General features: G+C 45.3%; 1 protein-coding gene across 1 annotated transcript in view; it reads left to right on the plus strand.

Annotated features, from left to right (window-relative positions):
* Positions 1-27,539, plus strand: part of Kcnmb2 (potassium calcium-activated channel subfamily M regulatory beta subunit 2) — a 257,948-nt gene that overhangs the window by 203,493 nt on the left and 26,916 nt on the right. The window contains exon 2 of the mRNA XM_057757021.1: positions 23,432-23,554. Coding sequence (XP_057613004.1) covers positions 23,499-23,554 — 56 coding nt within the window. The 5' untranslated portion in view covers positions 23,432-23,498. The remainder of the gene's footprint in view (positions 1-23,431; positions 23,555-27,539) is intronic.

Genomic DNA, 27,539 nt, shown 5'->3' on the forward strand with positions numbered 1-27,539 from the left:
CATTAGTTACTGTTCTCGTGGCTGTGACAAAATTGGCAGAACACATCTAAGGAAAGACATGTTTACTTAGGTCAGTTCAAGAATTCTGTCCACTGTATCAGCAAAGTCATGGTGACAGAAAGGTGGCAGTGCGCATCCATGGGCAGGAAGTAGCTCCCATTCTTATAATTCAGTCCAGGAACCAGCCCAGCCCAGTCCGTGGTACCACCACTTTAAGGGGGCGGGGGTCTTCCCACCTCAGTTAGCCTTATCTAGATAGTCCCTCACAGATGTGACTTCGGGCTCATCTCCTTGGTGACTCTAGATACTGTCAGGCTGGCAACCAGTATTGACCACCACACCTGCTCACAGCAAAACCGGGACGTCCTTCCAGAGCCACCTCCCACTCTGCTTTTTCTCACACACCCTGCAGCCATGTCTCAGGAGAGACTGTCAGCTGACCTTCGAGGGGAAGCCAGCATCTCCACTGCTATCCAGTCATTCTCTGGACACCAGCATGGTGTCCTCTGCAGTCAATACTCATCTTGTCCCTCTCTGGAAACCCTGGCACTGGTCTGCAGCCTGTTTGTCACCTCACGTCCTGTAATGCCTGAACCCTTCTAGCAACTTCCATGTGAGTCCCTCTTCTCCAGCCACATTAGCCTCTGCGCTGTTCCTCAAAAATAAGAAGTACAATTCCACCTCAGTCTTCAGACTAACAGACGTGTTGCGGCCAGGACTTCTGCTCTTCTTAACTTCATAGCTGAACCCTCCCTCCCTCCCTCCCTCCCTCCCTTCCTCCCTCCCTCCCTCCCTCTCTTCCTCCCTCCCTCCCTCCCTCCCTCACTCCCTCCCTCCCTCCCTTCCTCCCTCCCTCCCTCTCTTCCTCCCTCCCTCCCTCCCTCACTCACTCACTCCCTCCCTCCCTCACTCCCTCCCTCCCTTCCTCCCTCCCTCCCTCCCTCTCTTCCTCCCTCCCTCCCTCCCTCCCTCCTTCAGGTTAAACTTTCCCACCTCCCTCCCTGTACCTTCTCTCCTTCCTCTGAATAAACCTCCCTCCCTTCCCTTTTTCTAACTAAACCCTCTCTGATTATATCCTCCCTCCCTCTGACTAACCTTCCCTCTGGCTACCCTCTGACTAACCCTCTGCAGTAATTTGGATATAATTAGACAGCCCCCTATAAATTCAGAAGGGGTGGCATTGTTAGAAGTGTGGCCTTGCTGGAGGAAGTGTGCCACTGTGTGGGGTGGGCTTTGAGGTCGCCTATACTCAAGCTATGCTCTGTGTAGACACAGTTCACTTCCTATTACCTGCAGATCAAGATGTAGAACCCTCAGCTCCTTCTCCAGCACCCTGTCTGCCTGCATGCCACCATGTCCTGCCATGATGCACTGTAAGCTAGCCCAATTAAATATTTTTCTTTATAAGAGTTGCTGTTGTCATAGTGTCTCTTCATAGCAATAGAAACCCTAACTAAGACAGCCTCCCACCCTCCCTCCTTCCCTCTGGCTAAGCTCTCCCTAACTCCTATTTTATTTTCCCTTCTTTGTTTCCTTCAGGTTCTTCAAAAAATGTCAGTTTATTAGTGAGGCCTCTAGGACATCAACTATCCACAGCCCCAACACCTGAGTGATACTTTCCAAGTCACAAGGACCAGATGGCAGGATAGACTCGTCTGTGGCTTCTCTTCATCTTTCTCCCTCCTTATATGTGCTGGGTTGAGTCATACAAAACTGCTATTTTGTAGGCCCAAACTACCAAATGTCTACAATTCCATGCTGATTGGTAGCTCTCTGAAGATTGGTGATTTTCTGTTGTATGTCCTATACAGGTAACGAGTACTCCATATACAACAGGTGTTTGATGTGTGCTTGTTAACACCAGTGGTTGAGGCAAGCTTTAATGAACTACACATAGAGGAGTGAGGAGGTGCCTTGCCAGTCAGGCAGTAATCACTTTCCCTCTGGGCCTAATTTAGCCTAGCTTGCCAGGTCTTACTCAGGACTGGGAATCAGCTGGCCTAATTTATCCTTGAGAGTCCCTGGAACTCAAAGCCAACTGTTCGTAATTCTGATTTGTGCCACTTCAAAGACTTCAAGTCTTAGCGCTTCGTTGACAATTTCAGAAGAGAAAGTATGGACACTTTATGCTTGTGAATCCCCTTGATATTCCACACAGGGCTGGGAAATCTGTGAACCAAGTCCAGCCGGTCGAGACGGCACACAGGCTGCGTCCAGATCATAGCCTGTGGCTATTTCCAGAGTGAGAAGTAGGAAGAAAGAGAGGAAGCCTACTTTCCCTCCCGAAACTGCCTCAGAGAGCCCTAACCAATCTCATTACATATTGGATATATTTTATGTCCCATTTATTATTCTCTTGTAATTCTCTGCTCTTGATGTTTTCTCAGTGATCAATATGACCTTTATGTACCTGCAGAAAATGATTTCTGTACTGGAGTAAACGCTCAATGATTTCAAGCTTGATTCCTCTGGATCTGAGTCCAGCATAACAGAGAGGCCGAACCCCGTTGTTCAGAACAGCGCATTTTTAACAGAATGAGGTAGTCACCACCAGGACACAGTTGCTGCTTCTCCCACTACCTTTATCAGATCCACGTTTGCTCCAGGACTCTGGGGGTCTACTGGGACATTAGCTTGCTCTTCTCTTACTGGACCAATTACCAAGCTGCATGAAGTTAGGCGTTCCACTCTCTGGTTCTTATCTGCAGACTGGAAGCCATACTATCTGCATTTCACCAATGAATTCACATCCAGAAGTATCAATTCAGGGCTAGCAAGATAGTTCAGCAGGTGGAAGCACCTACTGCCAAGCCCATAGACCTGATCTTGGTACTCATGTGGTAAAGGGTGAGAACCAACTCTCCTGTTGCCCTCTAGCATCCATGTGCACACTCAGACACGCAGACGCAGATAGATAACCGTAATATTTCACATTTAAATACTGATTCAAAGTCATTGCAGTGCAGGGCTTTCTGCTTCCGTCGCTGTCTTAGTCTGTTCCTAGTACTATAACAAAATGCCGCACGCAGGGTGATTTCATGGGGAGGGGAGGTGTTTACCTTCTCACGGCTCTGGAGCTAAGAAGCCCATGATCCAGATGCTGGCCTGGCATCAGGTTGGGGTTTTCCATGGGTAGGCATCATCTCAGGGCAACATCTAACATGTTACAGGAAACTCTGGTTTCCACTGTCTCGGCTGCTGCCTCAGTTCTTATGGTTTTCAGATTCAGGTGGGACACACAGTGGCAGGGTTAGCAGCCAAGAGTGTAGTAAGAGCAAGCGATGAAGCTTAATGCTTTTTTAAAAGAGAAAAGGTGGCGCCAAGCAGCAACAGCACAAATCATCACTTAGTGGGCTTGTATTTTTGTATTTCTCTTCGTCCTGTTGCCCCTTCCCTGTGCATAGGATTATGAATGGGGATTTAGGTACCCTGAAAACTGGACGATCACTGGGCTCATGATTCCCTGACCAGGCACTCTGAAGACAGTCTAAACTGACCCAGGTTCAAATACCACCACACATTCTTTTTGCCCCATGTCACGGCCCTGCCAATTTTCTTCACATCTTATATTTGAGGCCTGAAGCAAGCCCATCTGAGGAGACTACTGACACTTGTTATTCTTTATGTCCTGTTTTTGGTGGCCCCTTTGTCTATCCCTCACAGAGCTAACTTCCTATTTGACAGGAAAAAGAAGTCCAGAAGAGAGACTGTGGTGCATTAATCCTAGTCATAAAGTTCTGCCCCATGACTGAGTCACCCCCTAAAGTCCCACCTCAAAAGTACCAATGAATTTCAAGTGATGCTCAGACTGCAGTAGGGATGTAGCTTAGGGAATAGAATGCTTGCCTTGTATGTATGAAGCCCTGGGTTCCACCCCCAGCACTGTATGACCCTGTGTGGTAGTACACAAATGTAATCCTAGGACCAAGGACAACCAAACAGAGAGATCAGAAGTTCTAGGTCATCCTAAGTTACATATTAAATTAAGGCCCATGGGAAGAAGGGAGAGGGTAGAAAGAAATAACCTAACACTGATACTCTAGACCAAATAGACTTTTTAATAATTATTTTTCAGCCGGGTGGTGGTGGCGCATGCCTTTAATCCCAGCACTCGGGAGGCAGAGGCAGGTGGATCTCTGTGAGTTCGAGGCCAGCCTGGTCTACAAAGAGCTAGTTCCAGGCCAGGAACCAAAAACTACGGAGAAACCCTGTCTTGAAAAATCCAAAAAATAAAAAATAATTATTTTCACTAGAAAATAATATGTTCTTAAATTGGAAATAGCTTTCTTGACAGATAATCACCTGCCATCATCGGCTGTATTAAGCAAAACATGAACATTCTGTGGCAAACACGCACACTGCAGAGAATACGGGGAATGGTTTGGTGTGATGATTGTGAGTCTTGTCAAGCAGACTGTTCCTGACATAAACACAAATTCATTTACAAATGACAAGGCAAAAAAATAAAATTAGACCATTTGACTTGAGTTTTGACATGGGGAATCAGTAAGGACAGATCAAGGACTCTATGCTCCCAAAGCAGACTCCCAGGAACATAAGCATCCCAAATTACAGCGCCCTGTGTAGAAACAGAGGAAGATGGGCTGGAGGCATCACCTGGAATTCTCCAAACAAATTTCTCCAGTGTGCTCAGTGTAAGCACACTTTCCCTTCTCGCCACCCACAAACACTTTGAAAATCCCATGAGCACATAAGAGTAGAACTTTCTTCTCAGCCCCAGCGGGCAGCCATGACCTGCAGTGCCCTCTGTGGAATGTTTCTGACATCGTTCTCCCATCCTCTTCCATATTCTACCCAAGACCTTTTCCAAAACACCTTTCATTTTACCATATTCCCCAAGCTGTTAGGTGACACAGCTCTCTACCTGGCTCCCAGGGAGAAGGTGGGAAGGCAGTTCAGTTCCTCTGTCTCCTTAACCTAATTAGTCACCCAGTCCTGACCCAAAGCTTCCAAACTCTGCCTGATCTTTTCATTATCTTTCATTCTCTGCCTCAAATCCTCCTTGGATCGCTTCTGTGATATCAAATTCCCTGTTCCTGCTTTCATCCTTATCTACCTTATATCAGCACTATCTTCAGACACACACCAAATATTGTGATCACATGACTTACTTCTTTAGCCAAAATATGAAAATATGTGATTGACTTCCGTGTAAAATTTAGGGGCCGGGGAGACGGCTCCACTGAGAAAGCGTCCGCTGCGCGAGGCTGAGGGCTGGAGTTCCATCACAGCACTCGCCTAAAAAGGGAGGCACAGTGCTGAACACTTGTAATCTCAGGGCTGAGGGAGAGAGAGACAGGAGGACTCTCAGGTCTCATTGACCAGCTGGCCAAAGCAAATTCATGAGCCTTAGATTTAAGTGAGAGCCTTTGTCTCAAAAAATAAAATGGAACCACATCCAAGGTTAACATTCGACTTCCACATGAGCACATGTAAGCGCACACAGGCACCTGTACACATACATACACATACACACGCAATAATGATGATGATGATGATGATGATGATGATGATGATGATGATGATGATGATGGAGGAGGAGGAGGAGGGGAAAGAGAAGAGGAAGAGAAAAAGAAGAAAAGGAAGAAGAGGAGGATGAGGAGAAGAAGGAGAAGGAGAAGGAGAAGGAGAAGGAGAAGGAGAAGGAGAAGGAGAAGAAGAAGAAGAAGAAGAAGAAGAAGAAGAAGAAGAAGAAGAAGAAGAAGAAGAAGAAGAAGAAGAAGAAGAAGAAGAAGAAGAAGAAAGAACCTCAACTTTGGTCTCCAGCAGCAGCAGAAAGGTCACTTGACCCCAGAATTTTGAAGCCAGTCTGGACAAGACCCCATTACAGAAAACAAAAGTAAAAGATTAAACACTTAATAGAGTTAGTGCATAACAGGACTCTACCTTCTTCAAGACAAAATGTAGAACCTCTGTCTACCCTTTGTGAAGCTGATAACTTCCAAGAGCTGACACATCCTTCCATTCCCCTTATGAACCTAGCTTCTATGCAAGCCAGAAACAAACATGAACCACATCCCGAGATGCCTAAAGAGAAGACCCAGTAGCACTGTTATCCTTGGCATTGGTCAAGGGACAATAGAAGAACCATATTCAGAAAAATAACACTGTAAAGGCTCCACACGGGCTGCTGGGTGACGCCCCACTTACTCCCTTCCCAGCCTTGAGAAGGCAAATGGCTTCTCCATGCTATAGCTTCCTCATCCGTGGGTAAGGATTGTAGCAGTTTGTAGCAACTACATTAATTAAAATACACAGAGTGCCACTAAATAACAGATATTATAATTCCCATAGCACCTTTTAGGAGAGAGAAATAAAGCACGCAGATGAGGGTCTGCGGAGGTGACCAGAAAAAGAAGAGGAATTGAGATCACACCATGGTGAGAACAGCTGGACTGCGTGCAGTTCACAGAGAAGCAGTGTTGCCAAGATTGAACAGCTGCTTTAAAACATCTGGAAAAGAACCCAGAGAATAGATAGAGGAAGAGTAATGGGACTCTGAGGAGAGATTCTGGCGCAGATTAAGGGAACATTTTCAACCAAACAGAATGTCTAACAACGGGGTGGATTGTATCCGTGAGGTCCCTGCCTCTAAGGTATTTAGCCGTGGCCGGGCAACTGATACAGTGGAGAAGGGAGAGTCTCAGGTGACAAAAGTCTTCTGTGTCACTAACACCATGGTGTTTTAGGTTCTATCTGGAGTGAGTCTTACAAAGCATGACCATCACATCCATCTTCTAGTTGATCTGTTATCATGTTTTTACGGTAACCTAGGGTCCCAGTGCTGAGCAAATTCCTTGGAAACGAGGTTCCGGCTGGGGACTCAGGGTGGACATCCAGGACACATCCTCAGGCGGCAGCTACCTTTCCCACATTTCCTTTTCATATCCGTTGTGGGGTATTTTTACACTGAGTAGAGATGTATTGCTATGATTGATTTAATAAAAGACTGAATGGCTGATAGCTAGGCAGGAGGTACAGGTGGGACTTCTAGGCAGAGAGAGAACTCTGGGAAGAAGGAAGGCAGAGTCGCCAGCCAGACTTGAAAGAAGCAAAATGGACGGTATGGAGATGAGGTACTGTCACGTGGTAGGACATAGATTAATACAAATGGGTTAATTTAAGTTATAAGAGCTAGTCGAGAAGAAGCCCAAAATAAGGCCAAACTTTCATAATTAATAATAACTTTCCACGTCATTATTTGTGAACTGGTGATCCCAACAAGAAAGAACTGCCACAGACATCTCTTTAAAAACAGTCATCACCAGACTGTGGTGGCATCTGCCTGTCATCCTAGCACTTGGGAGACAGAGACAGACAGATCTCTGAGTTCAAAGGCCAGCCTCTACAGAGCAAGTTCCAGGTCAGGTCAGGGCTACACAGAGAAATCCTGTTTTGAAAAGCCAAAAACCAAATGAAAAATAAACAAAAACCACAGCAATCTTTTCCTGTTCATCAGTCATTCTTCTGCCTTGCATCCATTAATATATTTTGAAAACAGAATGGACCTTTATTTTGGCACGAATTATTTCTTTAAAGATTAATTTCATTACTGTTTTAATTATAGGTTATGTGCACATGAGAGTGCAGCTCCCACAAAGGTCAGAAGAGGTCAATGATCTGGAGTTACAGGGAGTGGGGAACTGCCTGGCATGGGTGCTGAGAACCAAACCCAAGTGTTCCACAAGACCGACATGTGCTCCTAACCACAGAGCCATTTCTCCAGCCCAATATCACTTTAAATAAGGTGAGAACAACAAAAATTTAACACAACCGAGGCTTTAGTGGGCCTGCATTAAAAAGAACTACTCATTTGAACTCTAACTTTTCCAATAATCTCATTTTAAGATGAACGGACTTGGGGCTGAAAAGATGGCTCAACCATTGAGAGTATTTACGCTCTTCCAGAGGACTGGAGTTCAGTCCCAACACCCACATCAGATGGCCCGCAGCTACCTGTAACTCCTACTCCAGGGCATCTGACATCATCCTCTGTCCTGTACATATGTGACATGCATTCACACAGACACACACACACACAAATAAAAAAATGTTATATCTTTTAAAAAGTATGGTAGGCAAGGTTTATAGCCAACTCAAATACACGCTAAATATACAGAAAAGTTAAGTTAAAGCTACATCATCTGGAAGCCAGATATATGTTCTGCAAGATAAGCATACTCATTTCAAACACATATGTGCACACGCGCACACACACAAATAACACTGTGAAGTCAGGGGTTACACCCATCCAGCTTAAGTGTCCTGATTGGTTCTCAGGTGGCCTTGTCTTGCCTCATTTTCACGCTGGGCTTGAATCCTCTGGAAATAATCAAGAAAGTCTTTCAGGAAACTTGATACCTGGAATGATTCATCTTGCATAGTCCTTGCCCTGCGTTTATGACTATGTCTTTCCCATAAAATCTCATTCCTTTTGGGGGTCTTTTTCCCAATAGTCTTTTTTCTTGTGTTATCTTACATTTTAAATTAATATGTAATGATTATGTGTATTTATAGAGTGTGATAATTCACTAACTAGTATTCTGTATGTAATGATGAAACCAGAGCAGAACATTTTCACCTCCTTAAACATCAATCATTGGCTTATATTGGGGTTCTTTATAACGTGTAATAAGCTGCTGTAAACCATAGTAATTCGGTGCCTTTTTCATTCCACCCTTGACCCTAACCACATACTTTAAGTTTGGACTCAAAATGAAATGAATGAGTGGTTCAAAGTTCCTTGCGGATGTGATGAAAGAATGGCTTAGACTAAATGTTTGCTGAAGGCTAAGAATGTCTGGCGTGGGGGTAGACAACTCAGTTGGTAAAGTGCTTGCCTTGCAAACATGAGGGCCTGAGTCCCATCTCAGAAGCCATGTGAAAAAGCCAGACATGGTAGCGCAAGCTTGCAGTCTGATGACAAGAGAGGGAGAGACAGGGAGAGATGGGGGGGCTCTAGTGAGTTCCAAATCAGTGACACTCTTTATATAAAATAATAATAATAATATAAATGATGTCTTAGAAATAATACCTAAGGTTCATCTCTGGCCTCCATGTGCACAGATATGCCCATGCACCTGCACACACAAACATATGCATATATATGCCCATGTACCTGCACACACACACGTGTACATATATGCCCATGCACCTGCACACACAAACATGTGCATATATATGCCCATGTACCTGCACACACACACGTGTACATAAATGCCCATGCACCTGTACACACACACACATGCACATATATGCCCATGCACCTGCACACACAAACATGTGCACATATATGCCCATGCACCTGCACACACACAAACACACATGCACATATATGCCCATGCCTCTGCACATACACACACGTGCACATATATGCCAATGCATCTGCACACACACACACACGTGCACATATATGCCCATGCACCTGCACACATACACACACATACACACACATGTGCACACATATGCCCATGCACCTACACACACACACGTGCAAAGAATGGCTGCAATGTAAGTTATTTGGTAATGGTAATAAAATAAACATAAATAATAAAAGTTGAAGTAGGTATTTTGGCATAGTCATATCAAACCATCCTGATAGGCAACAAGTAACCATTCAGGAGAGTATCAAGTAACTTGGGAGAGACAGTACAATGGGAGTTGGAGTCAAACTGATCTGTGTTTGCATACTAACTAGTTTTTCCTTTTCAAAATCTGAACGGAGGCTGTCTCTGACTCTCTCGACTGTTTGTGGGACCCTTTTTCTCGCATTGAGTATGTGCCTACTATGTCATAGCTGATTGATGTCCCTGGGAGGCCTGCTCTTTTGTGAAGGGGGGCAGAGGAAAGTGGGTATGGGGAAGAGGTGGGAGAGAGAGGATGAGGGGAGGGAAGGGAGACTGCAGTCATAATATATGGCAGAATAATAATTTTTAAGTGAATAATAAGAAAAGACTTGCATGACCTTGAGCAAGCTACTTAATTCCTCCTAACCTCAGCCTCCTCTTCCAAAAATTAAGAGTGCATACTAACACATACCTGGTAGGGCTATTATCCTTCTGGAGCTGAGACAGACCAGCTGAGGCAGCAGCTTTGGGAAGGAAAAGTTAACCTTGGCTCACAGTTCCAGGGTACAGTCCACCCTGGAGGGGGAATCATGGCGTCAGCAATCCTGCAGCTGATCATGCTGCATGCACAGTTAGGAGGCAGGAGAGATGCCTGCTGACATTCAGTTCCTGTCCTGCTTTTCCTTCAGTCCAGTTTCCACACCAATAGCTAATCCAGAAATCCCATCAAACACAAACACGTGCCCAGAGATTTGTCTCCAGGATACTTTTAGACCTCATGAAGGTGACATCAAGTTGGTGCTGGGATTCATGTAAATTACAGGACCTATTGCATACATGGAAAGAATGGAGAGTTTATGTTTGTTGTTAAAGGGGATGCAGTCAGGCCTGCAGAGGCTAAAATAACCCCTGGCAGCAGCCACTGAGGTTTGAATGTGCCATCTTCAGCGCAGTATTTACAAGCGTAAATCCACAAGAAACCTCAGACCTTGGCTTACAGGGTCCATTGTGCCAGAAGTAATTTTATCGCATGTTGAAATGCTAATACTTAGGGAACATTAGGCTAAATATAATGAAAGATACACTATGAGAATTAATCTCCCCCGCTCCTCTGTATTCTAAATGTAGTTCCTAGGCATTTTCAAATGATTCCTGTGGCTCTCACACTCCCGTTGATCAGCTGCTTCTCCCAGATGTGATGAGGGCATACAGACAAAAGGCTGGCTGACGGACCGGACAGTGCAAGAGGAGTGGGTGACATGGGTGCCTCTTGGCTTCTGTCTGGCTTGCTTCCCTCTTTTCCTCCCGGCACCTGGATCCTTCTAACCTGTATCTCAGAACTGCTCCCTGCCGGGTCAAGTCTATCTTCCTCAGAAAACAACTCCGTACCCTGACTGCTCTCTGGTTCTGGTTTCCAGCAGATGTCGGGCACAATGATCAGCTCACTTCCTTTGGGGGAAAGAATTTACATTCATTCCTGCTACTCCCATTTCCCGGCGCTCAACACGTCTCTCTCAGAAGCAGAACAATTACAGGAGACAAACATTGCAGCCTTAATTGTCACAGATAAGGAAACTGGGATTCAGAGAGGTTGACTATTTTAACGCCAGTCACACAGCAAAGAGAGTGAGTCGTGAAAGCAATACTTTCTGCTCCCTGATGCCCGGAGCCTCTCCCCAAATGGGTGAGTCTTGAGGAACAAGTCCAGACAGAGAATTCAAGGCTCTCCTCCCTGCCCCAGTTCCGTCAGCCACTCTCCTTCCTAGGTGCTTTCTCCTAGAATAGTAAGTTCCTAATGCAGAACCCAGAATTACACGCTACAAAATGTAGACAACATGCACTCTTGAAGCAAATCCTTTCAATCCTTCAGATCATTTGCTGACTCCCTCCTAACTGAATCATCTTCTCAATGGCGTCTTTCAGACAACTGTGAAGCTATGGATTTAAAAAAAAAAAAAAAGATGAAAAGTCTAATCTGCTATTTCTCAACAGTCTGTCACCATGGAATCAAACATTTGAGCAGGTTTTGCCTTGACCTGGCACCATCAAAGAAGAAACATTCCTTTCCGTTTATCTTTAGTTTCCTCTCACACTGAGTCTAAATAGCGTTGGAAATTAGAATGCCCTTTTCTCCAGCTGCCCACTGCCCTTTGGGCTCCAAAATGTCTCACTGTTACACTCTGCAAAAGAATGCTTCTCCCTCTGGACTGATTTGCTTCTGAATGGCCTTTTATCTACAACTGGAAGAGAAGCAATTCAATAAAACAAACAGAACAAAACATCCCCTCTCAAAATTGGCATCTCTGGGGCTAGAGAGATGGCTCAAGCAGTTAAGAGTACTTGATGCTCTTGCAAAGGACCCAGGTTCAGTTCCCAACACCCACATTCCAGGTCACAGCTGTCTGTAGGCTTGGTTCCTTTGGACCTCCTCGGGCACTGTGTACATGTGATGTCCATATAAATATACAAACAAACATTCATCACAAAAAAATACAAATAAGTATTTTTAATTTTTTTTTTTAAATTGACATCTAGCTCAAAATATCTCTGCTCTATCTTTCAGCTTGTAAATGCTAATATTCTGTGCTGGAGAGATTGCTGAATGAAAAATTTTTACACCCCCATAAACCTCTCGGCCGACACAAAAATCCAAATCAGACCAAATCAAACCAAATTAGAAAAAGCCCAGGTTTAATGGATATCAACGCTCCTGGGTGGCCTTCCAGCCCCAGAGAGGAGATGGGGAAGAAAAACCAGAAAACCATGAGTTTGTTCTCTGGGGGGCAATTTAAATACCCTGTGGGAGTGATCTTGAGCATCTCTGGGGAAGAGTCATTGTTTGGCAAGATTTCTTGGAGGTGGAGTTTGGACTAGGCAACTCCCAGGGGGAAAGGGGATTGGGATGGAGCTTCCACTCAAACACTGAACAGCCATTTAGGGGCACACTGCTCTCTCAGCGGACCCAAGTCAGGTGGTTCACAACTGTCTGTGACTCCAGTTCCAGGGGATTAGACACCTTCTTCTGGCCTCTGAAGACAGCCACAATTCACATGCACATTATAATATAATAATAAAATGCTAATAATCAGTTAATTTTCTGAATTCTAAAATCCCCTCAGTCAGGACAATGGCATATCAATTAACTTGGCCTGTTATCTATGTTAGGATAAGTAAATAGCTGTGTTTATAACATAAACACAATCTTCTGTAAGCCTGAAAATAAATAGGTATAAACAACAGCAACAAAGAGCTGCAAATAGTGTCAGCCTCTCAGAATAGCTCTCACAATGAGTGTAAAAGGCCACACGAATAGTTCCATCCTATAGGTGCAGACTGCCACTGGGAGGGGTTGGCCAGTTAGTAACAATGACAGCGAAGGAGCAGCAATGGATTTCAGACTCAGCCATTCTCCCTCCAAGATCTCCTAGGTCCACACCACCACCTTCTCAGACAACAGTATTCAAAGCAAAGCAGGCTCTGTTCTTCTGGTGGGAACAGAAGCCATCATGACAGACCCAGCCTAAGGCTGAGAGCTCTGGTTCCAGAATACCAGAAACAGATCATTTACACATATGAACACGGTCAGCGGCATTACTGGAAGAGGCTGTGGACAAGCTTAATCCCAGAGCATGCAGTGACCACTGTGGTGGACGGGTGGCACCCACAGGATGTACTCCCTTGGCCCTAAGTATCTCTCACTAACTTGCTGTGACAGCTGAACCTTCCCAGGATCACGTCCTTAGCTCCTCTTTGTGTGGAAGAAACAAAGGAGGCTGACGGCAAGACCAAGCTCCGCTCTGTCTTACACAGGTCTGAACAAGTCACTTGGCAAGATCAACAGTGACTTTTATTTGCCTTCCCATTTGGTGCTAAATCTCCCCTCGCTTGATTTCCCTAGATTTCCCACGAGCATTGCTGAGCGCTTCGTTGAAGAAATCAACAGAACATAAAATAGAAATTATATTTTAACCAAAGACAGATTCGAAGTCAAGTAACTCATAGGAACAGACCTTGGTGGCAATTTTCCAAACAAGAAGAAAGTATTTTTCAGATGAGAGAAACCTTGATTATTCTCTTTGAATTTCCTCATGTTATGTATGAGGAACAGGAGCGAAAGAGCCTCTGTTACAGACAAATTCCTAGTAAGCCAATGCTACTCTTTCTCTTTCTCTTTCCTTTTTCTTCATTCCTTTCTCCTGGAAAAATTAAGGTTTGTTATGTGTGTCTATGCCCTGTCTTGGGTACTGTTCTATTACTGTGAAAAGGCACTGTGACCAAGACAACATTTACAAAAGAAAGGATGTGAGAGCCAGGGAAGGGGCGGGTTCTGTGGAACCTGTCTTGTGGGCAGCTCCCAGACTGAGCCATTGCTGTTCCATTATGGAGACCCTCCCTGAGGATCTGTAGGTTGTAGAGGATAGCTGGGAGAGGAGGAAACAGTTTCTCCATTGGTGTAGGCCCTCCAGTGAGGTGCCCATGCTCCTATAAGTGATTCCTTAGCTATGTTCTAATAAGTAATCCTAATTAAACTCATCGGTTCACCAAAATTTTTACAGATTCATGAATGTCTACTTTGTTCAGCTTTTGTCTCTGTTACTGTGGTCAACCCATGACCAAAAGGAACTCAGGGAGAAAGGGGTTTGTTCCAGCTCACAGTCCATCACTAGAGTAGTCAGGGCAGGAGCTCAAGGCAAGAACCTGGAGGCAGGAACTGAAGCAGATGTTGTGAAGGAGTGCCGCTAATTGATTTGTTCCTCATGGCTTGCCCAGCCTATATATATAACCCAAGATGACCTACCCAGGGAGGACACTGCCCACAGTGGGCTCGGCCATCCCACAGCAACCAATAATCAAGAAAATGCCCCACAGACATGCACAAATGCCAATCTCATGGAGGCATTCATTCAGGCAAGTTTCCCTGTCCCCAAGTGATTCTAGATTGCTTGAGCTGGCTAACACTAACCAGCATAATATTAAACTGTGCCATTTTTCAAACTAAGTCCATTCTCTTATCGATTTAACATATATTTAATTCTCTCCATATAAACACAATGCTTTGACATTGCAGATGTCATTCAGACATTAACTCACACGCATGATGTCACTTCGCCTTCACACACCTAGTTTGCAGATATCCATGTCACATATATGCAGTTTCCTACATGCATGTATTACGTATAACATTCTTTCATCCTATCACCAAAAATGTAACAAATTATTAACTCATTCATCACAAAATTTCTATGAGGAAAATCCTATTGTTGTTCGACTCATTTCATATAAGACAGAGATAGAATAATAACAAATTCATCTAAGGCCATAGCGATGGTTATGAGTAACGTCTACATGGGCCTGCCCACCCGCATTCTGATCACAATGTTTTACTTCTTGTGGGTCGTTTTTTGTCATTGTTGTTTTCCTACTATCCTTCTCTCAAATCGGATGTGCTAAACACTGTAGCTACTCAGAGAATAAATAAGAAGATAGCCACAGGACTCATAAACAGTTTGTCTTCCTTTGAGGCAGGCTTTGGCATGTGGCTTTCTCAAAGACATACAGGATGAAAGGGTTGGCTTTGGAGGGGAACTGCAGCCTTGGAATAAAACTCTTCCTCACACTGCTTTGTGCTGTGTAGTTGGGAAAATGTTGCTTTTCTGAATGTCAGTCTTCTCTCTGGTAAACAGAGATCTATGAAGAGTCCCCGTTGGGATTGAATGAATGCGTTAGTTACATAGTTATATAGAAGCACCTCATTCTTCATGGCTGTCATTGTCATCTCCAGTTTTCTATAAAGAGCTCTTGTTAGGACTCGTTCCCCTTGATTCTTAGCTGAAATAGTGGTGATAGCTAATACAGACTCAGAGAATGAATGACAGTTCCAGCATGAATGTGTCATTTGTACCAATCTGGGCGGCTCACATGAGTCACGAGCAGGTTTTCTTACAGCAGCTGTGTATGCATGATGCCCAATAGAGCAAAATGTTTAACAATTACGCTTTTTTAAATATGTAACATAGAGGGAAGGAAAATGAACACCAGTTGTGATTATCCACTTGAAAAGCTCATTAGGAAATGAATTATGGAATAGTGGATTAATTAAGATCATGTAGAAATGTATTTTCCACTTCTGAAAAGGACTTTTTAAAAATGATATGAATCGCACATAATGGCTTGGTATGGCCAGTTTGAAAAAAATCTGCCATTTCCTCCAAGTGGAAAAACCTAACATTTACTGAGTTCCTGCTGAATGCCAGACATTACTTTCAATCAGCCCGTGGCAGTTCTGCCTGATGCCTGTTATTACTACCATATTCTTGATGAGGGAAATGAGGCTGAGGGAATTCAACAATGTATTTAGGTAACATAATCACTATACAAGGGCCTGGGGCTTTGACTTGAAACTAATTTCAGAGTTCTTCCCACTGAACCCGGAAAGGGCCATTTCTGGAAGATACTGAGACTGGAGATGGGATATTAGACATGTTTCACTCCTCGTGAGCATGCTCGGCCATCTCCAGCATCCAGTGCAGCGTCTCACTTCACCTGTCCCCACTTCTGGACTGAGAACTCTGTAAGAGGTGTGGTGACGTCAGCTATGTTCATCCATTCATCCCTAACAGCAGACTCGGGGCCTGCCACGTTGTTACATCTTCAACACACATGTCAGGTGAAGATTAAACGCTTAACTAAGGAAAAGCATGAAGGTCAACCAGTCCTCTCTTGTAGGTGGTAGCCTTAGAAGGAAAGGAAATGTTTTGGTCTTAGTCATACAGGGACAGAAGGAAGCTGCTCCTAGAGCTGCTGAGTAGATGCTCATAGGAGTCAAGTAAAGAACGGTACATCGTTTAACCTGGGCTGGCATCCTCCCAGAACACAAATCAAGCATATAATTATATGAGCAATCGTGTTCTGTGTGTCACAGGGCGGAGATCACAAGTGATCACCATCCACCTCCAGGCCCAAGGCTCCATGAATGGTCTCCCAGCTATGGAAAAACCATTTCCAGTAAACACCAGGGAAATACTTTGCCACTTGTCTGGCTCTTGTCAAGGAGACAACCTTTGGTTTCCTCATTAACTCTCCATTAGCTCCTCATTAACTGTCCATCTAAGCAGCAAATGGGGCCATTTGCTCTGCCTTCCAGACACCAAGAGGGAAGAAAGTCCTAATTCCTGTTAGATAGAAGGTATCATCAAGACTTCTCAGTCTTCCAGATCTCGAGATGAAGCCCACACTGAATGAAAGGGTGGAAAATAGGGACCCATGAGAGAGATGGAAGACACAGCTAGAAAGAACCAAGGTAGGATTGGTCACTAAGTTAATCTCCTAAAAAAAAAAAAAGAAAGAAAGAAAAAAAGAAAGAAAGAAGAAAGAGAAAGAAAGAAAGAAAGAAAGAAAGAAAGAAAGAAAGAAAGAAAGAAAGAAAGAAAGAAGAATGTAATCAGTGACATAAAATTAAGCAAATTGAGAGGTGTGGTAAGATGTGGAGAGACAATAACTATTTGAGACACACTAAGAAGGTCCAGCAACCCCTAGGAAAATGAGGCTCAGGGGCCAGTAGAGGACGGAGGTTGCTTTGTCTTCTGACTCCTCCTTGAAGAGCACAGTGCTTAGGGCAGGGCTGGGGTGATGGTGCTCACAGCAGGCAGTAGACTGGGGCGTGCAAGACACCTTAATAAATGCTTGGCAAGTAGACACCCAAATAAATGAACTAAAATAAAGTATATAGCTGATTTGGGAGGCAAACAGCAATAGTATTAAAAAATTGTTCCCAATAAATAATGTTTTCTAAACTAAATCACTTGATCTAAAATTACTACCATGCATTTCGCTTCTCCTCCAAAGGCCCTAGAGCCAAAACAACTCACCCCTTACAGAGGGAACGTACAATTTGCTGTCTGCAAAGACAAAGCCTCACGCATTAGAAGCAACCCTAAATGCCTGTGCTTAGAGTGACCTTTTGCATTGCCACTGTGATGTCATTAGTGTGATAATTTTATGCAAGATTAAGCATGTAATTATGTGTTAAATAGTTTCCTTGGCTCCTGTGTGCTCACTCAATAAAGCAGAGTGCATTAAGAGTGTCCTATACGTATAGCTCCAGGCCACTGACATTCTAAAACTGCTTCCTCTCTGCTCTTCCCCAGCTCCATATCTCACTCACACTTGCAGATGTACCCTCCAGGCCCAGCAACTGGGAGCGTCTAGCTCCCAGAAGCCACTGTGCAGAGTGGCCCTTGTAGAACAGTTGAAGTGTCTACAGTGGATGTCGCTTAAGTAAATTCAGAACCCAAGAGGTTGCAGCAGGGTTTCACACACTGGCTACCCCTCGGAATTACCTGGGTAGAAACCATGGAGATAGCTCACAGGACAAAAGCACTTGCTTCCACGCATGACAACCTGAGCTCAATCCCTGGGACCCATATGAGAGGCGTGAACTAGCTCCTGCAAGTCATCCACACCTGCGCATACGGCTCTGGCACTAGCATGTGGAATTTATTCATTTATTCACGTCTTTATTTGTGTATTTATTTATTTATCTGGACACAATGGGGGGTGGGCAATGTCAGAGACCCAAACCTAGAGCCTCCCCTCCTCCCAAGCAATTATGTCCAACCTACAGCCCACAGGGCATGCACACCCCGGGATAGTTGTGAGGGTGGCCCAACAGAGAATCATAAATTCACTGAAGACATTATGAGATTATTTTCTGTGTGTGCTGTCTTGTGATTCAGTTGTGTGATCCTGAGTGTGAACACTACAGATGACAATGTCATATTAGATGTCAAAAGGTTGGACGGACCTGAAAGACCAAGTACTAGAATTTTCCTTAAGATTTATTAGCTTAATTTGTATTTGTGTTGTGTGTATATGTGCCTGGGTGAGTTTATGTTCACCACATGCATGTGGCTATCCTAGGAGGTCAGAGGGTATCTGGTCCCCTGGATCTGGAGGTATAGGTGGTTGTGAGCCACATAATGTGGGTGCTGGGAACTGACACCCTGTCCTCTGAAAGTTCGGTAAGTACCTTTGGTACCTGACTTGGTAATATAATTTGCAACCCCAGAAATTTTCAATAGTTCCCCGAGCTGTCTCCAGCACATGATCACATTCAGAGGCACCGCCTTCCCAGTCCTCTTGCTCAGGACAAGTGTCAGAACTCGGTACTAATGAAGACGTATTTTGATTTTACCATCTCAATAGCTCTGACCGCCACCAGCCCCATAGGACAGGAAAGAATCGATTTGCTCCACGTTCAGGTACAAGGCAACTTAATTGGATTTTCTTCCATCCACTTGTTTTTAAGTTTAGTAGTAGGGAGGCAAAATGATGGGAAGCAATGTTTAGTATCGGCCTATCACATGCAAATATACCTGAGGTCCCCTTGCATAGCTTGTTTATCTTCCAAGCCACCAGGTGGCAGGAATTTTTCCTTCCGTATTTACACAGAAACTCAGAGCTGTTAATTGGCTTGTACAAAGTCACACAGTTGGTGATGCCGATGCCGAGAGGCACACAAACAGCTGGACCATCTGCTGTTCGTGCTCAGCTTCTTCTTAGGCCATGCTGCTCTTCCTAAAAGATCCATATTGAACGATACGGCAGCAATCTAAACTTTCTGTCTAAGTTAATGAGAGGAGAGAGGACACATAGCAGTTTGAAGAGATTCACAGGGCTGGGATATAGTTCAGTTGTTGGCATACTTGCCCAGCACGCATAAAGCCCTGAATTAATCCCCAGGACCCAAATGCCAACTATAAGGGCACACACCTGTCATCCTAGCACTCAAGAGACAGAGGCAGAAGGATCAGAAGTGCAAGGACATCTTCTGGTACAGAGTCAGTCCAAGGCTCAAACAAACAAATAAATAATAAAAACTGGGAAGCAGCAGAACACCCTAAGCTAAGGGAAGGATTGAGGAGATGCCAGCTGTCATTGTCAGAATACGCAGCCAAAGTCAAGGCAGCCATCTGATGGTCTCTTAAGCTGATAGAGCAGCAGAGCCATTTCCTGCCGACTGTTCTCTTTGCGTGGCGGGCATAGACCCGCTCTGCAGATGCTGATGCCTTACCTAGCAGGGAAGAGGGAGCATGTGCAGACAGGACCATCACTCCTTGCTTAGTCGGGAGAGTGGAGCTCCTCAGGGCCACTGAAGAAAGCTCCATAGAAGGGGACATCTGAGGTGGCTACCCAATAGAGAAGAGAGGCAGAGGGAATGGCAGCATCTGAATCAAGGCAGCAGAAACATTGAAGGTGGGCTTGGTTTTGGACTTGGAAAGGGTCTTAGACCAGTTCCCGAGACAAGGGAAGCATCCCCACTCTTGCTGACTCCCTGTTTTCTTTGAAGGCTGAGGAGTATACCTTTGTGTGTAGATGCATGCGTATGTGCTTGTGTGTAAGACCAGAGGTCAGCCTTAGGGTCATCCTCTGGAACTATCCACTTTGATTTTTAAGATAGGGTCTCTTGTTTGCCTGAAACTAGCCAAGTAGGCCAGCAAGTCCCAGGGATCAGCCTGCCTCCACTCCCCAGTTCTGGGATTATAATCCCACACCACCGTATCTAGATGTTATATGGATACCAGGGACCAAGTTCAGGACACGGGGCAAGCACTTTCCTGACTGAGCCATTATCTCCCTGTCCAGACACAGGTCTCTTAGGTCTGTGGTCTTAAACCACACCCGTCTGCAGCCATGAGTCGGTACTCTGCGGAGGTTCTTCACTTCAGAACCACACACAGTGCAGTGGACCTGACCTACCTTCTCCCCCGGCCCACAGTCTAACACAGCCACTTCACATAGGATTTAAAATTGCGGACGGGGCTGGAGAGATGGCTCAGTGGTTAAGAGCATTGCCTGCTCTTCCAAAGGTCCTGAGTTCAATTCCCAGCAACCACATGGTGGCTCACAACCATCTGTAAAGAGGTCTGGCGCCCTCTTCTGGCCTTCAGGCATAAAGACAGAATATTGTATACATAATAAATAAATATTAAAAAAAAAATTGCGGACTTTTATAAAGATTTCCCATGATCCTCTGTGCCACTTCACTGATGGCAACTCAAAGGAACTGTTTGTGTCTCCCCTCCCTGGGGGCAACTGGCTTCCTTAACTAACGGGTTAAGAGAGCCGTCTCCAAGTTGGGAGGATACCTTGAAGACAGCTTCTGTTGACGTGGTTTGAATTCTGGGCATTTCTTTTGAAGCCTGAAAATAGGGTCTGTATACTGTAACCTTTAAAAGAACAGAAACTCCGTTCATTTTAATTAACGGTAAACTTAGCGGGCTTTAAATAACGATTTGTCTTCATGAAAGAAAACTGGGGTAGAAAACTCCAAATCTGCTTATTGGAATAACCTCAGCAGCCGGTATGTCCCTTCCAGTGGGTTTCAGACAGTTAATTAAAATAAACATATCTTTCATCTTCTTTTCCTGCATCAATTTAAAACAACAGAGCCAACGTGCTTTCTGGTGACACCCAGTCAGAAAAGTACCCAGAGGACAATGGATCACTGCAGCCCCTTCATTTTGAAATATTTCAGAACACTTGGGATTTCTGGCCAGTAAGGGATAGCGTGGCAAGGCTAACTAACTTACCGCTTCACCTGCCCTCAAACTGGGCAGCTTATCTTTGTCTCCCCTACACCCCCAACCCTTTGAGGGCCTAACTAGAGGAGCCAGTGAAGTCTACAAGACTACCCTAAAATAACTTCGCAAAGTTCAAGTCAGTCCTATTCTTATGATGTGACGCTGTCAGTCACACCGAATCGCCCTGATCTCCTGGAGGCTGCCTAGGTAAAGAATGGATTTAGTCCGTGTTCTATGTCATACCTTCTAGTGGGCTAATTTTACATTCCTCATCCTCTTGCCTCCACTGCCCGAGTGTTGGGATTCCAGGTTACCACATCTAGCCTAAATTCAGTCTCTTCTCTTCCTCGAGCTGTGGAGGGAATCTGTCCAGGTGGGTCATATCCCTCCATTGTCCTAGGAGACCAAGAAAGACCTCTGCATCCCCACTGGTGACTAACCTCTGTGGTTTCTCCCTCCCTCCCTCTCTCTCTCTCTCTCTCTCTCTCTCTCTCTCTCTCTCTCTCTCTCTCTCTCATCTGAAACCAGGGTTTCAGAAGAGCCCAATTCCCAGGCTTGTTCTTATAAACTCAACCTGTGACGGCCAACCATATTCTTAGATTCATTGTACTGAATGTCAAAATAATAGAACTGAGAAAGACCTTAAATAATTTGTCTGAAATTCCACGGATACCAGGGAGAGTTGGAAACAGATTTTATGCTATCACTCAACTCCAGAAAGGTTATGTGACTTTATCAAGGTCAAACAGACAAAAAGCCAACCCTTTCTTCTGAGCCCTGGGAACCCTTGCTGTTCAGTGTTATCTTCAATATTGATCTCACCCTTGAGCTCCAGATTCGGGGTTCTGGGCGAGTTCTGGGCCCACTCAGATCCACTGATTCAGCTTTGCAAAGTCCTGGGGTCATCAGGGGTCACTTCAGAGAGAATGAGAACTCAGGAAGGAAGCATGCTCACCTTTCCTCAATATAACCAGGGACTGGGGTGTGTACACAGCTCAGGGGTAGAGCCCTACTCTGGGTGGAAGCGGAAAGCGTCATTGGTTATCTTGCAATCCCATCACTGCCCGCTCTTCTGGTTTTCATGGCCCTAACATAGATACATGGCTGTGGTCTCGTGTCTTGAGGATAGAGAGTGGAAGTGTGGTGTACCATGCGTGTAACAGAGAACACAGTCCAGTCACTAATACTATTTCCAGCCTCTCTTTCACCGTTCATATCACTCACTCCTATTAACCATGCACACCGAAGGGGTCACTTTTCAGCCTTCCTTGGTTTTAATGCATTGAGTATCATTTAACTTTCATGTTGAATTGTTATCTTTAAATGTTGTGTTTCTGTCTCTCTAGAAAATTACTAAGCAGAGGGCTGGAGAGATGGCACAGAAAGGACCTAAGTTTGGTTTCCAGCACCCACATCAGGCAGCTCACAACTGCCTGTACCTCCAGCTCCAGAAGATCTGATGCCTTCTTTGGTTTCTGGGCACCTTCACCCAAGTGCACACGTACCACATAGACACACACACATAAATAAAGAGAAAAAAAAGAAAAACTAGAAAAATAAATCTTTCTTAAAGAGAATGAAGGTAGAAAATACTGATAAATAGTTTACTTTGGTGCCGCTTAAAGACTAGGGAACACTTCTCAAAACCCAAACCAAAGAACGCCACCTGCCTGCCATCTCCTTCTTCCAGATCCAGGAGGTCAGGCTGCTGACAGCTGCTCGGCACATGTGGCTGATCTGTTGCCTACACTGGCAACTACACCCCTTAGGGACAAGGCTTTCCTGCTGTCCCAGCACTTGGGAAGCTGAGGCCAGGCTGGACTGCAGAACGAGACTCTGACTCAAAACCATGTCCCATCTGTGAATAGTAAAGAAAAATGTGAAGAGAAAGAAGTCGAATTTTAGTATCCAAAGCTCAACTAAAATTTGTTAAAGTACATCGTACTTGAGACAGAATCCATGCTGATTCTGTATTGTGAAGGAAGCATTGTGATTTCGACAGCAGTGAGAAAACCAGGATTCCAGAAGACAGGCTCCCCAACCCGTCAGTGTGGACAGTGAAGGATGGGGCCTTATAAAAATGGGATGCAAGGTTCTGAGGGCGGCACTAGGCTTCAGTGGGGTTTCTCCAGGGAACAGACCCAGCACCCCACAGTGTAAAAGCCCAGGATAGTTCAAGAGAGCTGAACCTCTGAGTTGTTGGTGTTGTCAGAGAGTTCCGAAACCCCAGAGGCAGAATTAACCCCAGTGTGTCCTCTGCAGGTCTCTCTGCCACTCCCCTAGGACTTCCACCGTGAGGAAAGGAGCGGCAGGACCAACATCCTCTAAGATGTTTATATGGACCAGTGGCCGGACCTCTTCATCCTACAGACATGATGAGAAAAGGTAAAACCCTTGACTCTGGGTGCTCCTGGGCAGACTTTACAGAAAGATGGTTACAGAGGGCAGTGAAGATGGTGTTAGCTGCCCTCTTTGTCGCTGTGGCCTGAGAACAACATAAGCAAGGGTTCACTGCAGTGTGTGCGTGGAGAATACAGTCCATCGTGGTGTGGGCTACATGGTGGCAGGAATGTGAGGCAGCTGGTCAGGTTGCCCTTGTAGTCAGCAAGCAGAGACAATGCTCCTGCTCTGTTTGCTGGCTCCTTATTCGACTCAGGAGCCCAGCCTCTGAGATGGGGCTGCCACATTCAAAGTGACTCGACCTCCCACACTTATACTCCCACCCACCCTTTCCTTCACCAACCATAGCACTTCCTGAAGACACTTAGTCAAGACTTGAACCGACTCCTGGTCTTACCATCCTATTTACCCAGACAGACTTCGCTCTGCTATCTGTGAATTTTCAGAACCTTGCGCTATGTCCAGGACACAGTGGACACTGAGGAAATTGACACGGCATTTCTAGGCAGCAATACTGAAGGAGGAAGGCTGAATTGCGAGAGGGCCCAGAGGAGGTTGGTAGGTTCATAGAGCCTTCAGAGGGGGTTGGTAGGTTCGTGGAGCCTTCAGAGGGGGTTGGTAGGTTCATGGAGCCTTCAGAGGGGGTTGGTAGGTTCATGGAGCCTTCAGAGGGGGTTGGTAGGTTCATAGAGCCTTCAGAGGGGGTTGTAGGTTCATAGAGTCTTCAGAGGGGGTTGGTAGGTTCATGGAGCCTTCAGAGGGGGTTGGTAGGTTCATAGAGCCTTCAGAGGGGGTTGTAGGTTCATAGAGTCTTCAGAGGGGGTTGGTAGGTTCATGGAGCCTTCAGAGGGGGTTAGTAGGTTCATAGAGCCTTCAGAGGGGATTGGTAGGTTCATGGAGTCTTCAGAGGGGGTTGGTAATGTTCATAGAGCCTTCAGAGGCAGTTGGTAGGTTCATAGAGTCTTCAGATGGGGGTTGGTAGGTTCATGGAGTCTTCAGAGGGCATTGGTAGGCTCATGGAGGCTTCAGAGGGCTTGCAGGAACAGCTGACAGGAGGGAACAAACAGGATGCGAAAGAAGGCAGGTGAGCAAGGTCACATGATGCAAAACTAAATGGTTATTCAGCTCAACCCTTTCTCCTTTGGATTTAGTGAGTTAAATATGTTCAAAAAATTATATAACCCTTACTCTCTGTCTCTCAGTCTCTGTCTCTCTGTGTCTGTCTGTCTGTCTGTCTGTCTGTCTGTCTCTCTCTCTCTCTCTCTGTGAGTGTGTGTGTTGTATGTGCTCATATACACATGCAAGTGTGGAGGCCATTGGGTGTCTTCTTCAGCCTCCCCTCCAACTTAGTTTTTGAGGTACAGTTTCTCCCTGGACCTGGAGATCAATTATTGGCTGGACTGGTAGCCAGTTGCCTACCTGTCTCCACTCCACACCCAAAGCTAGGTTTGCAGGGGTGAGCCACTGTGCCCGGCTATTTTTATGTGGGTGTTGATCCTCATGTTGGCATGGAAGGCACTTTACCCTTGAACTGTCTCCCCAGGCTCTCTACATCTGTTTAAATAGTTACACCCTCCCCTTGTTACCAGTGGTTGGGGTCCAAGCCCAGTGTTTCCAGGTTCTTGCTTTTTATACAAAGAATTGAAATAAAGACTCACACAGATTGCAAAGTAGCAAAGAAGCTTTATTCCAAAGCAAAGCAATGGTGCAGATCAGAAATAAGTGCATTGTGAGTGAGCAGGAGACCACATGCCTGATGAGTGCTCAGAGGCCCTGACTCCTCGCTGGAGCTTCCGTTTACCTAGTTGAAGAGGAGGAGATGCCTGTAACTAAGAAGTGTGGTGAGAGTGGTTCTTTCTTTTGATCGGTAGATTAAATCACAAAATAATTTTCTGCCACGTATGTCCATCCCATAATGCATCTGATTTTAATCTTATTCCTACTCAGGCACATAGGTATATGATGCTAAGTAGGGGAGTCTCCCTAAACGTTCACATGAGAAACCAGTTTTGTCTTATCATGCACTACAAGCCAGTTCGGGTCTGACAGCCCTCCTATCCTTATACACAAATGGGTTGGGAATTATCTATTTGGTGGTTGTCAAGGAAAGAATGTAAACAATTGTTTAAAATAAATACTTGCATCCTGATGCACCTGGGGGAGCCACAGGCTGCCACCAGGTTGCAAGTTGACATTTTCAGAGATTTCTATGTGCACACAGTACATGCTGTAGGGTCTCAGGCTCCCAAATGCCTTGTTAGAAGAGGGGTATGCACAGCCCAAGCCAGGTGGAGTCCCAGGCTGCTCTGCTATTCCCTATGCTTCCCCACCTCATGTTTGCTTTCTTCCTGTTCCTCAGCCTGGGACCCTAACCCACCGGACACGCACCACCCACACCCAGGCAGACACTCCTGGGCATGCATTTCCACACTAATTCTACATACCGCCAAGCTGATAATCACGATTAGTCGGCTCATGGATGAACTGAACACGACTTTCTTTGATTCTATCTGGGCTTCTGTGTGCTCTTGCTCAACCAGGCAGCAAAGATGGCGATATGGCCAAGGAAAGGCATGAACAAACCAAACACATTCAGCTGGGAATGCCGGCTTGCAGCAGAGGCTGGCCCTGTGTCCTATTCCGGCTTGCAGCAGAGGCTGGCCCTGTGTCGTGTCCTTAGGCTATTTCTGCTGTTCGCTGTGTAGGCCAAGGGCATACACATTGACAGTCTGTTCCACAAATGCATTTATTACTTTAAATCCCATAATTACTGAAATCATCCTTGAAAACAAAAAATAAAGCTATAATTTAGGTGTCAGAGAGTTGTACTGATGCATAAAAGCAACCGAGTTATATGTTCCTTTAATTCTCAAGAATTACCAGTTTGTCAGACCTGGGCTGGTTTTGGGTGAATACCCAATAATCACACCAAACAACAAACAAGCAAAAGCAAGGAAATGAGAAAATTATGTTTAAAAGCTGGGTTATTGTTCTTTTTTTTTTAAATAACACGCAAACTTTTCAATGTGATAGTAAAGACTGTTAAAAAGTGTTCAGCTTAAAGGAGACGCTCATTAGTGAGTCTGTGATGAAGTCCCTATGTCACCAAGCCTCTTTCTGATTGAACAGGATCCCTCATTGACCTTTGAGGAAGAAGGGAAAAGCAGTCTTTAAGAGCAATCATAATGTCGACAGGGTTCTGAGACAGAAGATGGATTAACAAGAGGAAAACAGGGAAATTCATTAAAAACCCGCAGCCCCTGTCACAGGGTGGTGCTAGCCACTGAAGGCTTACAAGCCTTCTTACAGAAGTGGTCCAGCAAAGAGTGACAGACTTCTTAGAAGCAGCGGGACTAAGGAGAGGGTAGGAGACCGCGGAAGAGTCAGCCTGGCTGGCCCGGTCACTGACCGAGGATTCTACTTCCCAACCCACCGAGGGCACCAGTAGGAGCGGGACAAAAAGTAGGACTGCCCCTTTCTGCACTAATCCTTCCCCAGATGTTAGGTAAACGAACACGGGCAGCCAGGCCCCTGCACTTCCATTTTCTTTGGCTCAACAAGGAGAAAGAGTTCTGTTTCTTTCACCTACAACCTCCTAGTCCAAAGAGAACTGTGCATTGTCTCCTTCAGGAAGTCCACTGCACTTCCTTCATGTGCAAATACATTTTACTTTTCCGCTCATAGATGGAAAGATTACGGTGTGTTGTTTATCAAATTTGGTTTGATATCTCTGCAAAATATCCTTCTTCTTCCTCTTCCTCTTCTTCCTGTTCCTCTCCTCCTCCTCCTCCTCCTCCTCCTCCTCCTCCTTTCTCTCTCTCTCTCTCTCTCTCTCTCCTCTCTCTCTCTCTCTCTCTCTCTCTCTCTCTCTCTCTTTGTGCATGCACACACATGCGCACATGTGTGTGGAGAGAGAGAGGTAGATGTGCGTGTGCCATGCTACACTGTGGAAATCAGAGGACAGCGGTAG

The sequence above is a fragment of the Chionomys nivalis genome, chromosome 24 (genome assembly GCF_950005125.1).
Source record: "Chionomys nivalis chromosome 24, mChiNiv1.1, whole genome shotgun sequence".
NCBI lineage: Eukaryota > Metazoa > Chordata > Mammalia > Rodentia > Cricetidae > Chionomys > Chionomys nivalis.